The sequence below is a fragment of the Pteropus medius genome, unplaced genomic scaffold (genome assembly GCF_902729225.1).
Source record: "Pteropus medius unplaced genomic scaffold, Ma_sr-lr_union100, whole genome shotgun sequence".
NCBI lineage: Eukaryota > Metazoa > Chordata > Mammalia > Chiroptera > Pteropodidae > Pteropus > Pteropus medius.
In genome coordinates this window covers 11,288,815-11,302,099 of record NW_024351729.1, presented here as the reverse complement: position 1 = coordinate 11,302,099, position 13,285 = coordinate 11,288,815, and the positions used below count along the sequence as shown (strand labels likewise).

Sequence of the window (13,285 nt, the reverse complement as noted above, 5' to 3'; positions counted from 1 at the left end):
GGAGGGGCAGAGATGTGGAATGGGCTGGGTCCACACCCATATGTGACAGTTAAAAACTGAAAGAACTATTTCAGCTGTGGAGGTCTTCCTTTGAGGAGTGAGTCCCAGCCCCACACCAGGCTCCCCAGCCCAAGGTTCCAGGGCTAGGAAGAGAAATCCCCAGAATTTCTGGCTATGAAAACCAGCGGAGATTGTGGCTGCGTGAGAGGGCTGTTGGAGTCCCAAGCATTCTCTTAAAGGACCCACGCATACATTTACTCACTGATGGACTCACTCGCTGAACTCCAGCACTGGGGCAGCAGCTTGAAAGATGCCAGGGACATACAGGAAAAAATTGAATTGTATGGCTTCAGGGAGAGGGTTGGAGGGGCAGCAATGGTGGTAGAAGTGCTGTCTCCAAGACAGCAGTGCTGATATAAGTCATTGCTCCTTTGTTGAGCCCTCCAACCACCCAGCCTGCACATGCAGATGAGCACCATGTCTGAGTCTCCATCAACATAGCTAACACATTTTCACCATGCCTGGTAATTCCTTGAGACCCCAACTTGCAGACCCACCCAAGCCATTTCCAGTGGCTTTTCCATACAAACAGCCTGTCTTGGCTCATGCTGTTGCACTTCTAAAATCTCTCAATGATTCACGAACCCCAACCAAGTAGCATTTGGCCTTGGCATGCCCCATACCTCTTGCTAAACAGCTCTAAGCCTGGCACTAGGAGCAGCCAACCTGAGTTTGCAGCTTAGCCTCTCCCAAGCACCTCCAAGCCCAGCACAAGTGGCAATCATCTGCAGATCACTTTATAGCTCATACCAAGTATCCCCAGGCATGGCACAGGCAGCAGCTTTCTTGGCCTGCAACAGAGCCCCTCCTAAGAAGCCGCAGAACCAACACACCCAGTGGCCAGCTTCAGACCAGCCAGAGCACCACCTAACGACTTCCACAAACAACACAGCCAAAGGGCAGACCCGGCAGGCACTAAAGCCCCGCTAAAGTGAATCCTGCTCTGTAAGGTTAATCCCTGCTCAACAGCTCCTCCACTGTAGTAATGGCCAGTCCTCACAACCAATCAGCCCGAGGGTCGATTCCTCCACTGATATGTCAATAGCAATCAAGGCTCAACTACAATAGAAGGGCACACACTGCCCACACAAGGGGCACACCTGGAGCACTTGACTCAGGTGACCAGGGAGACTGAACCACTGGGCATCACAGAACATCTATTACAAAAAGCTACTCTGAGATCAAGAGACATAGCAGCTCTACAGCTCTACCTAACATGTAAAACAAACACAGGGAGGCAGCCAAAATGAGGAGACAAAGAAACATGCCCAAATGAAAGATCAGAACAAAGCTTAAGAAAAAGAATTAAACAAAATGGAGACAAGCAACCTACCAGATACAGAATTCAAAATGCTGGTTGTAATGATGCTCAGTGATCTCTCAGTGAGAACTTCAACAAAGAAATAAGAAGCAAAAAAATGGAAATAGGAAACATAAAAACGAACCAGTCAGAAGTGAAGACTACAATAACCAAAATGAAGACTACATTAGAGGGAATCAATAGATTAAATGTAGAGGATCGAATCAGCAATTTAGAAGATAAGGTAGCAAAACCCACCCAATCAGAACAGCAACAAGAAAAAAAAAATGAGGATAATTTAAGGGGCCTCTGGGACAACACTAAGTGTAACAACATTCACATCATAGGGGTACCAGAAAGAGAGTAAGAACTTAAAAACCTATTTAAAGAAATAATGACAAAAAACTTTCCTAACCTGGCAAAGGAAATAGATATAACAAGCCCAGGAAGCACAGAGAGTCCCAAAGAGGCCCACAACAAGACATCATAATTAAAATGGCAAAGGTTAAAGACAAAGAGAGATTTTAAAAGCAGCAAGAGAAAAGCAGTTATCTACAAGGGAGCTCCCATAAGACTGTCAGCCAGTTTCATAACAGAAACTTCACAGGCCAGAAGGATTGACACAAAATATTCAAAGTGATGAAAAGCAAGGAATTACAAGTGACGCTATATTTAGAATTTAAAGACAGATAAAAAGCTTCCCAGAAAAGAAAAAGCTAAAGTTGTTCATCGCCACCAAACCAGTATTACAAGAAATGTTAAATGGGCTGTTTTAAGAAAAAAAAATTCAAAAATACAAATAATAAAATGACAATAACTACATATCTATCAACATTACTCTAAATGTGAACAGATTAAATGCTCCAATCAAAAGACACAGGGTGGCTGAATGGATAAGAAAACAAGACTCTGACATACATATGCTGCCTACAAGAGACTCACTTTAGATTGAAAGACATACACAGACTGAAAGTAAAGGGATAGAAAAAGATATTTCATCGAAATGGAAACAAACGAAAAGCTGGGATAGCAATATTTGTACTAGAAAAAACAGACTTTAAAATAAAGGCTATATATAACAAGAGACAAGGAAGGACCCAGCAATTCCACTTCTGGGTATTTATCTAAAGAAAACTCAAAACACTTATTCAAAAAGACATATGCATAAATATGTTCATTGCAGCACTATTTATACTGCAGTCAAAATATGGAGGCAATCTAAGAGTCCATCAATAGATGAATGAATAAAGAACTTGTACATATATACAGTGGAACAGCACTCAGCCATAAAAAATGAAATATTTCCTTCTGCAACAACATGGATAAACCTAGAGGGATTATGCTCAGTGAGATAAGTCAGAGAAATACAAATACCATACGATTTCACTTAGATGTGGAATCTAAAAAACAAAATAAACCAACAAAGAAAAGAGAAACAAATTCATAGATAGAAAACATTTTGATGGTTGCCGGATGAGACGGGGGTTAGGGGAATGGGTGAAGGAGTGAAGAAACTGAGAGGTACAAATTGGTAGTTACAAAATCGTCATGGAGATGTAAACCATAGCATAAGCAAGAGAGTCCATAACATTGTAATAATTATGTATGGTGTCAGGTACTAGATTTATCAGGTGAGCACCTCATAAGTTATATAAATGTCTAATTCTATGTTATACACCTGAAACTAATATTGTATGTCAACTGTAATTGAAAAATAAAAAAAGTTTAAAAAATTCTTAACAATTACTAAGTTCTTTTTTATAGGCAAGAAATAAAGAACACTAATCTGGTAAACATCAGCAAGTTGTAGTTATAATTATCATCACATTTTAGAAAAATACTTTGACTTTTTTTCTACAGGTTGAAATAATAAAACAAAAATCATCTAAATTTTTACTAAAGATGATTTTTAAGTTTCTAATGTTACCTACGTTAGTAACCTGGAAAACTACTTACAACCCTGCTCTGCTCTATCTGTAGGTTTTGTGTGTAGGTTCATACTGGCAATGTCTGACCACTCCTACTGGGGATAATATATCGGAAGGATATTTTTACGACAGAAAATTTAAACAGTACTATTGTTTTCAGAAGGACAGTGCAATCATTTTCCCTCCTTTGCTCAATTTCATATAACATAATCCAAATTTAGAATATTCTTATTTATCTTAATTTCTGGATAGTCCTATGCATAAAACCAGCTATTTAACACTGAGCAAAGAACCTTACCTTTTGTTACATATGATCAACAAATCTGTCCTTTTTCTGCTTTACAAGCAAAAATTATATATTTCCACAAGATAAAATGAGTGTTTGATTAGTTAACTTGAGCTGGATATTAGGGTATAATGCTATATAATAAGGCTAAATTGACCGTCTGGTCACTGATCCCACCAGTTAACTTCATCTATGGCAGGGTCACAGGCAGCATCAAAACCTTTGCTGGTCAGTTCTTTGGACTGCAAGGAAAGCCAGCCAAATGTGCAGCTAAGTCAGCACAAATCACTATCACCATGTTCTGTTTATCAACTTTACTATAAACAAATCATGTAAGAGCTGGAATCTGGGAGAGAAAACCAATAATATACTCACCGGATCATAAAACATGATAATCTAAAAGGTAGAAATGTAAAATCTATTTTAGATGCTAAATCGAATATTTTAAAAGCCAAATCCATTTCTATTAATCAATATTTATATTCTGAATTTTAAAATGCCACCACAATAAATTTTGAGTCCCAATGCTAAGACAAATGGTGGCAGTAACATTCTTTTCAACTAGAGGAAATGTACAAAATATATAAAAAGACAACGATCGCCAATCCCTTTAACCTGTCAGCTTTATTAATCCAAATACTTTTTTTACCTTTACGTTACAACTGTAATCTAAGAGGAACTATACCTTGAAATACAACAAAAATTACCTTCCAAAGAGAGACAAATCTGTTTCTTTACTTACTGGTAATAAATGTAAGACAATCACTTTTACACCCTCAATTTCTCTTCTGACCTTTAATTCTTTCCAGTAATACGCTGCACAAGGCAATGGAATCACTTTAGTCCTTTAGATTTGCCTCTTCTAGAGAATGTGAATTCCCTGAGACAGCATAGCTTCTTTCAGTCCTTCTCACCTGCAGTCCATTACACAGTATAAACTAACACACTACATGGTTTTCATTTGCTCTCTCCTATATGCAGCTGCTCCTATTAACTGCACTGTGGAATTCTGTAGACACTAGGTGTATCTCATCAACCTTTAACACACTCTGCCAGGCCATAGAAGACTTTTGAATACATTTCGTGGAAAATTGAGCAACTGAACCTTTAAATCTCTCCTACCCCATTCAGCATCAGTAAAGCACCCTACAAATATGGACAACTGTATTTTTCTGTGAATCTTTGACCCAAGATATATTCTTTCTTTTCCTTCTAGCCATACTTTCAACTGCCTCTAAAAGCCTTGGATTCCGTCTGGTTCATTCTCCAACACAAATATTTCCTACACGATAATACAGAGGTCAATATATGTCTAATCAAGTAAAATCTCACAATACCTAATCCTTGATTAACCATGCAATCCTTACAAAACTTATGAATCTATAAATTTTAACACTTTTAAAAATTTTATACTGACTTGAGAATGCTTCCCAATATAGCTAATGTTAATAAGAAGGATGCCAGGAGAAAGAGAGATGAGAACAGGTTAAAAAAGACTACGGTCAAGAACAATTTAACATACTTTTTCCATTTCCACCTTTGTCTCAAGAGAATTTAATTGGGAAGAAAAAAAAATGTAATTCAGAATCAGCCATAAAGAAAACAAAAGATGCTGAATTTGCAAACTGTGAGCTTTAACCTAGTCTTTCAAGTAATTTTTAAATAATTTTTAAAAATCTAGACTCTTGCTTCATCCGAATGCAGCTAAATCTCGTCTCACCCAGTATCCTCCTCCTCCATACATACACATCGCTACCACTATGAGTCCCTGTGCCAAACCAACCATCACGGGAAAAATTAAACCATGAGGATCATTTCCTAATTGACTCTGAAAAATAGTCACAATTCTTTTTCCCACAGGAAAATAAATTACCCATTCTAATGGGATGGGGGCGGGATAAGCTTATCATACAGTTTCTCAGTCTCCAAGGGAGGAAAATAGCAATAACTTCCAACAAGAGACAACTGCTCTTTTACTGTATCCCTGGCTAGAACCTAAAAGACAAGCAAGCAAAAAAAAAACAACCCACAAACAACAACAAAAAACAGTCTCGAGGCATTCATATGAATAGAAAACCGAGACACTTCACTTTGCGATAACATAGCCCCTGAAAAATCCTCCAGAGCTTTGGGGGAGGGGGTGCCCCATCAATCGCCCTAACACACCTGCCATATAGGAGAGCAGGATTCTGTCAAAAAGAAAATGCCACTCTCCGCCTCCGCCGCCATCCCGAAAATTGACTGGCAGCAAATGCGGGGGCGACCTAGGGCAGGAGAAGCGAAGAGGCGGGGACACCACACATACACCGCACTATGGACTGATTCATGGCTTTTAAAAATGTTTGAAGGCTACAATTTCCTCCAACCGGAGGAATCTCACCCATTCACCCACCCTGCTCCTCCCCCTACCCACCGCGGGCTCAGCTGGGCCGTGTCCCCGCCGCGGCTTCGGCCCCGCTCCCCTACGCCCCCCGCAGGCCCGGGGGTCCCCCACGCGCCGCTCGCCAGCCCCAGGCCCCGCGCGCCCAGGCCAGGAGATGCGTCGCACCTGGATGTAGTTGTTCTCGCAGTAATCGGCCACTCGCTCCAGATTCGTGTAACTGTCGAAGAGGGCCCGGCGGCCCCCCGGGATTTCCTCCTCCAGCAGCATCTGCAGCTCCGCCATCTTCACATCCTCCTCCTCCTCATGCAGACCGCAGAGGTAGCGGCGGCAGCAGCGCCAGGGAAACCCAACGCTGGGAGAGGAGGAGCAGCGACGCCAGCGGCAACTCGGGAGGAGCGAGAAACACCCCTCCGCGCACTACAGGGGAGGGGGCAGCAGGAACGGGGGCGGGGCGCGAGCCGACGGACTCCGAGGACGGTCACCGCGGCGACAGCCGGCCGGGGGCGCGCACGCGCGCTCGTCTCTCTCCGCCCCCGGGCGCCTGAAAAAGATTCCCACCCTCGGCCGCCCAGCCCGCCCCTCCCCCACTTCCGGCGTCTCCTAGCGACGACTGGAGTGGGGATGCGCGCGGGAGTCGGACGCGCGGTTAACCCTTCGGACCCCACAGGTTGCGTGGCTCGGGAAGTCCCCCGCCGGCCTTTGTTCGTCTGACGTGAACGCGCCGCCGGGCCCCGCTGTCCTCTCGCGTGCGCCCTCCGCGACTACCTCGGCTTTATTCTCAACCTGTGGCCGAGCGCTGTGGTCACTGGCCCGAGGGATAATGTCAGTCCACAAAACTTCTGTGCAGCTTTAAGTGCCGCCTTACTTTTCATTTTTCTCCTCATCATTTTTCTCCTCATCTTTTGAACTCATCCATCTTCTTTGGGACAGATAAGTAAATTCCAATTTTCTAATCCTAGATTTCTCGCACTTCGGCTCCCCCACTCCCCACCCCCCAACTTATTTGCCCGCTAAAGCTGTTTTCCCCCGCCAGGTTAGCCTCTGTGCTAACCTGGACCTCAGCTTTTTCTCTCTCTCTTCCTTTGACTCCCTTTCTCACGGACAACTTTTTCTTTCATTTCCCTAGTTCTGTCAACTTCGCTGTCGTTTCTTCGTGGATTCAGTAGTTTCGAAAACGGTATTATTGGTACTAATTTCCTTTCTCACAGGGCTGTCATATGGATAAAATTAAAGTTTATGTAAAAGCATCTGGAAAAACGTTATATGCCACAAAAATTCAAGGTAGATCATTTTGATTTTGCAGTTTATTCCCAGATGCTGTATCTTTTTTTCCTGAATCTATTCTTCCACACAATGTAATCTTAAAAAACTGAAATTCCTGACAACTGCTGAGATGAAGTCGATGACCTTTACTTATACTATGGAAAGTCAAAGCTGACTACATCCGTAGTGTAGAACAGGATCCATGATTTCAACTCTAGTTCTTGCTTTTGTGATCTTGTTCCTCTTACAGTGATCCCTTTTGTTCCCAGATGATAAGGAAACTACATTATTCTTTCTCAAAATATTTTAATGCCATGCCATTACAAATTTCTGGAGCAATCTCTGATATTATATTGGTTTATGAAAAACATTAGCAAATTGTTGAGTTTTCACCGTGGAACCAAATTAAAAGACGTTGATCCAGTCTAACTAGTTTTATTCTTAACCACTTTAAACCTCTTCTGTGTTAGTGGTTCTCAAACTTAAGTGTGAGGAGCTTATTAAAAATGAAAGCTGTAGGGTCACTCTCCAGAGATTCATTAGAGAGCAGTAGTGATGGAATGGGGTACTTAAATGGCACACAAATTTGCTTTGGGGAATAAGACACTTATGAATAATCAAGTGAATAAAACATAGATAAAGCCTAACATTCTTTCAAATACTGCTTAACAATTACCTCAAAAAACAAATCTTGTGGGATAATTTGTCACCTTGAATCACTGCGTGAAGATTCTAGTACTTTCTCAAATTAATTTTGAAAACCTCTTTGGATTTTGGCTTTCACATCTGAGAAATCAAAAGGTTAAACTCAGGTCAGTTCTCAAACTTCACTGTGGAATGGAATTACCAGGAGGGTTTTGGAAATGAGGAGTGGACTGCTAGGTTCCACCCCCCGAATTTCTGATTCAGATGCATAGCCCTATTTCTAATGAGTGTCCAGGTGATGCAGATGAAACTGCCCTGGCTCAGATGGTATGTGATTCCAATTTCTGGCAGCTGGGAATCTCCACTAAGAGGGGAGCTTTAACACTCAGCAGAATCTAAAGACCCAAGGACATGGATAGACACTTCTGCTGCCACCAAGACAATATAAGCAAAAGGGAAGACAAACCACAAGATCTATAAAAATACATATATCATGTGTATATATTATCTGAGTGGTGAATTGTGGAGTGTTTTGTTTTTGCTCATCTTAATTTTCTAAAATGAACATGTATTATTTTTCAAGTATGGTCTCCCCAAATCGGAGAGAATACTTTTATTAATGCAGCCCAAGATAACATTTTTAAGCAGTTTTATCATCAGCTTGATTCAAAGTAAGCATTAAAACTTCCTATACTTTTTTACATATTAACCCAGTCATGCCAAATACAGTTGATTTTTATTTATTTTTTATTTTATTTTATTTCTTTTCAGGCGAGGCAACCTTTGGTTGACCTCACGGATTGCAAGAAACTTGTCATCTTATAATCCCTTTTTTTTTTTTTTTAAACGCCTACAGCTCCTAGTCGTCCTAGGTGGTCTCCCATCCAAGTACTAACCAGGCCTGCCCCTGCTTAGCTTAGGAGATCAGACAGGATCGGGCTTGTTCAGGGTGGCATGGCTGTAGACTTTTTTAATTTATTTTTTTTTTAGGTGAGGCAGCCCTTGGCTGACCTCAGATGGCAAGGACCTTGTCAGTTTATAATCCTTTTTTTTTTTTTTAATTTTAACTTTTTTACACGGACAGCACCTGGTCTTCCTAGGTGGTCTCCCATCCAAATACTACTCAGGCCCGACCCAGTTGATTTTTTTAAAAAATCTAATTGCAGTTCTTTATATTTATTTCAAGTAAATTATATCTTAGCTTTGTCCCAAATTTGAATAAGAATGTTGAACAAGTCAAGGCCACTATCAATATCTTAAATTTGGCCAGTTGTGAATGTACCTTAGGCACAGTTATCCAACATTTCATCATCATAGCCACAAGACTAGTGAGAAAGTGTCATTCTTCTGCTGAAATAAAAATGCACTATGTGGAATTCCTCTGATGTATATATATCATGCTAGTAACTCTATTAAATGAGGAAAGTAATATAAAGTACATAATATAAAGCCTGATAGTGTGGGTCCTAAAGAAATGTTGCATAACTGAATTGTTTATGTTGTTTGTTTTACAACATCTAGAAGACATACCCACTCACTCCAGACTTTCCTCTCAGATTCTACCTGCACACCATTGATGTGCTAATTATTCATAAACATTGTTTTCATCAACTCTTTGCCCTCAAATTTTCAGTCTCTCTTTTAAATGACATCAACCTATCAACTTTAGTATCCTTAGTAAGAGTGTCAAGTAGTAGTTAATGCTACTGTATTTTCTCATACATTTTTAAAATTTGTTAATGAATAGCAGATGGTACCTAAATACCAGCTGTTTCATATCCATACAATGGTAGTTTCTATAATATCCCTTTTCTTGGTTATACATTAAATGTTTGGAAACTTATTAAATAAGAAACTCTTAATGTCTTTCTTCTTCATGAAGATACTTTGGACAGTTTTCCTTTTTTACCTTGAGAATTTCAAAACCAGTTTTCTGGCTGCTATATGATTTTATCAGGCAATACTAAATTGGACATATATATGTATATAATTTTATATATACATATATATTGGATGAATGAAAATGTAGGAGTATATCTTTCAATTAAATTTAAAATAATTCCTTTTTGTGCAATTAAGTTCCCTATTAGAGATATCACACAATACTCAGGAGAAATGCAAGCAGAGTTTTTTATTCAAATAATGACATGGTTAACTGAGTTTCCATTCTCACCTAAAACAAGAAAAATAATTATCAGTGTTTAATATTTTCATAGTATTTATACACGTTTGAGTTTTAATCAGGTTTAAGATAATCGGTAAATTTTAAAATCAAGTGTATATATTTTGAACATACTAAATCTTTGAAACCAGTGTTCTGTATATGATCCAAATGGATGGAATCTAAGTTCTATGTTTTTAGGCAAGTTTTATCATCTGAAACTTTGGTTTCAGTTTTAGTGATATAAACTTTGGTCTAAGTTTTAGGAATATTTATTTAATGGATAAAAATGTGCCACACTATTTGTTTAAAAAAGCATTACTGTACAATAGAGCATTCCATGGGTTATAGCTGTATGAATACACATTTTTAAGAAATAAGTTAATTTTTAGTCCCTTTATTATGGAAATTACAAACATACAATATGGAGAATGGTATAATGAATACACAAATACTCATTAGCTATAACAATAGCTATTTTACCTTCTCATAGTATTGTTAAAGAATTTTAAAATTATAGTAATCATGACATTTAAACTCTACTTTAGAATATATCTCTAAAAAATAAGGACATTTTGTTATATAACCACGATATTGTGAGCATACCCAACAAAATCAATAATCTCATACTATCCAATACCCAATAAAAAGCATTTTTTCAACAAGAAATTACTTTTATAAAGAGAAGAAATACCATATACTCAAGATACAACCTGGCAGGATTATATTTAAGTACTTATTATTCTGTAATGATTTCTTGTGAGTCACACCAAAATAACTCCCTTCCCTGTGGGGAAAAAATTTTTTTTAAATAAAACCATGAGTAAACACTGTAAATATGAAATTATTCATAATTTATTTCTTACTATGCTTTAATACCATTAGTACCTGTATGCTGAATATTAACTTACCTACAGCATGTATGATTTCCAAAGCTGCCCACTTTTTTATAACAATATGTTTCTTGTCAGTTTCTGTAATATTGCAAAAGGTTATACTTTGACAAGATTGCTAACTAAACACCATAGTGTATGGTATAACTTTCACTTGTGTAGTAAGTACAAGATTGATGAAAATAAGGATATTCTTGAGCACTGATTGGTGTATTGATGAAATGCAATGTAGAAAAGGTTAATAGGAAGAAGTAATTTTATGTAGCCTCTTGGAAAGGAGGACAGAATAATTTTGATATTTCAAAATGGCAGGGAACACTGAATTTAACTACACTTAAAATACATTAGTAGGATTTCTTCATTCCTCCTCCACAGGAATTAACAATATATTTCTCACAGATTTCTGTTAGCAACTTCTATTACCTAAATATCTACCCAGATGAATAAGTGAATAACTCATATCACTGAAATATTTCATAGGATTTTATGATGTTTCAGGGAAAAATACCATTTTACCTTCCTGCGGAAAAATCTTTGGCCAATTTTATTAAAATACAGGAAAATAAGTGTTCCATTGTGCTGGCTGGAAAATTACTGCTTGGCTATTGCCCATGGGAACATAGGCTATCACCCATGGGAACATAACATTCTAACAATAAGCTTTCTCCTTCTGCACCCCCGCTTGCACACCTGACCTGTGAGTTGACAGGTAGTGAATAAGAGAAAAATAGACCATTGTGTTTAAGACAGAATGAGGAATGGGATTTAGGGCTTAAAAACTCTGTACCTCTACATTTCGGGGCTGCTTAATTTGGGGTCTGCGTACCCCTGGCAGACCCAGCTGGCTGAATAAAGAGCGTGTTTCCTATAACTCACTGATTTCTGGTGGTCCGTGTGTCTTTCGGGGGCTAGCGGCTACAACACCATCAGCATGATGATGTCTAAGATGAAATTTTTAGTGAACTAAAGCACTTGTTCAACTTTAATAAATATGTATACAATCAAATTGCTTTTCTTGGGTTTGAATCTATTCACAGGCTATTTTGTAAATAATTTTAAGACATTCCAGAGAGGTTTAAATCACTCAATGATAAATCATAAACAAAACATAAGGTTTACAAGGACAACTAGCATACAACCAAGAAGTATAGCCCTCAAAAACCACTGAGTCATAGGACCAAGTCACGTAAGGTCAGATGTGTCCAAGGGCCAGCCAGCTTCATGGGCTACAACCAGTGCAGACCCACAGAACCCCGCTGCTCAGAAGGGCCCTATACTAGAAGATGAATGCTTTGAGGGCAACATAGCAAAATTCTTAAAATATCTTGTTTTTGAATTTGTGTTTTGTAAGTGAAGTCCAATGGGACCATGGAGCACACACTGGGGGCTTGGAGCCTATGTTCTTGCCTCCCACACTGGTTCTCAGTGACCTGCACTCTGTTCCTTGCAACCCACCTGGTCTTTCTCTTCCCACTGCCGCTGGTGACACACTGCTGCCTTCTGCCCGAGGCAGTAACAGGACTGCATTAGCAGAGAGTTGGTGACCGTGGCCAAGGCCCCATATGTTCATTTTGCACCAGGCTCCACAAATTACTTAGTCAGCCCTCATTGTGCCTCTTAAACTCAAAAAACTTTATTAAAATCATAGCATAGACTGTGTGACATCTTTTTCAAGTGTTTGTTTTTAGGACACTATTATCCTATTTCAGTTATCAATAACATAGTATGCTAATTTAGTAGGTTCTTTTTGCTTAGGAGGGCCTTATCTTTAAATTCTTCCTTCAGAGAATAAGATGAAACTAAATCACATTTTGAACAAGTTTAAAAAAAATCTGTATGAGCCTGATTAAATTCCCATACAAAATGACCTCTTTCAACATGAATTTCCCTTATATAAGGGGGTAGGATTAGAAAATATCCATGGATTCTTTTAAATGTAGCATAACATTACAAAATCTATTAAAACTAAAGTAAATCAAGATAATAGAGCATACATCTGACCTCAATTAGCTAACTGTCTTCAGGTGTTCTTAATTATAAAACATTAATTTTTTAAAACTATCACAGAGGAACTAAAATATAAAACAGAGTTCTTTAACAAGCATCTCAAAATTTCAAGCACCCATGTTAAGAGTTCTTGAGTAAAAGTCCTAGGTACTGTTATTAAAAGGTACCAATGACTATCTCCTTCTTCCACTGCTAAATAAATTCTCTTTCCAGAATTAAGGAGAGAGTTCCTTCCTAGTAAACTTTGGATTTCCCAAATCCTACTACCTTTCTCGTGGCCCTTGATGTGCAAAACAGAGCTTGGTAGACAAGGGGATCTGAAGTATGGTAAAAGGAAGTGGTCTGATAATGGTCTCTCT

At 38.8% G+C, this 13,285-nt stretch overlaps 1 protein-coding gene and 1 pseudogene across 13 annotated transcripts in view; both read right to left on the bottom strand.

The window, feature by feature from the left end:
• Positions 1 to 6,274, bottom strand: part of ABI2 (abl interactor 2) — a 95,715-nt gene extending 89,441 nt beyond the window's left edge. For all 13 annotated transcript variants that reach the window (XR_005649006.1, XM_039844502.1, XM_039844503.1 and 10 more), the window contains exon 1: positions 6,123 to 6,274. Coding sequence is in view for 12 of the 13 variants with exons in the window: in XM_039844502.1 (XP_039700436.1) it covers positions 6,123 to 6,239 (117 nt within the window). In the remaining variant the exon portion in view is untranslated. The remainder of the gene's footprint in view (positions 1 to 6,122) is intronic.
• A 2,438-nt stretch (positions 6,275 to 8,712) lies between these two features.
• On the bottom strand, positions 8,713 to 8,831 carry LOC120587890 (uncharacterized; annotated as a pseudogene).
• Positions 8,832 to 13,285: the final 4,454 nt, after the last annotated feature.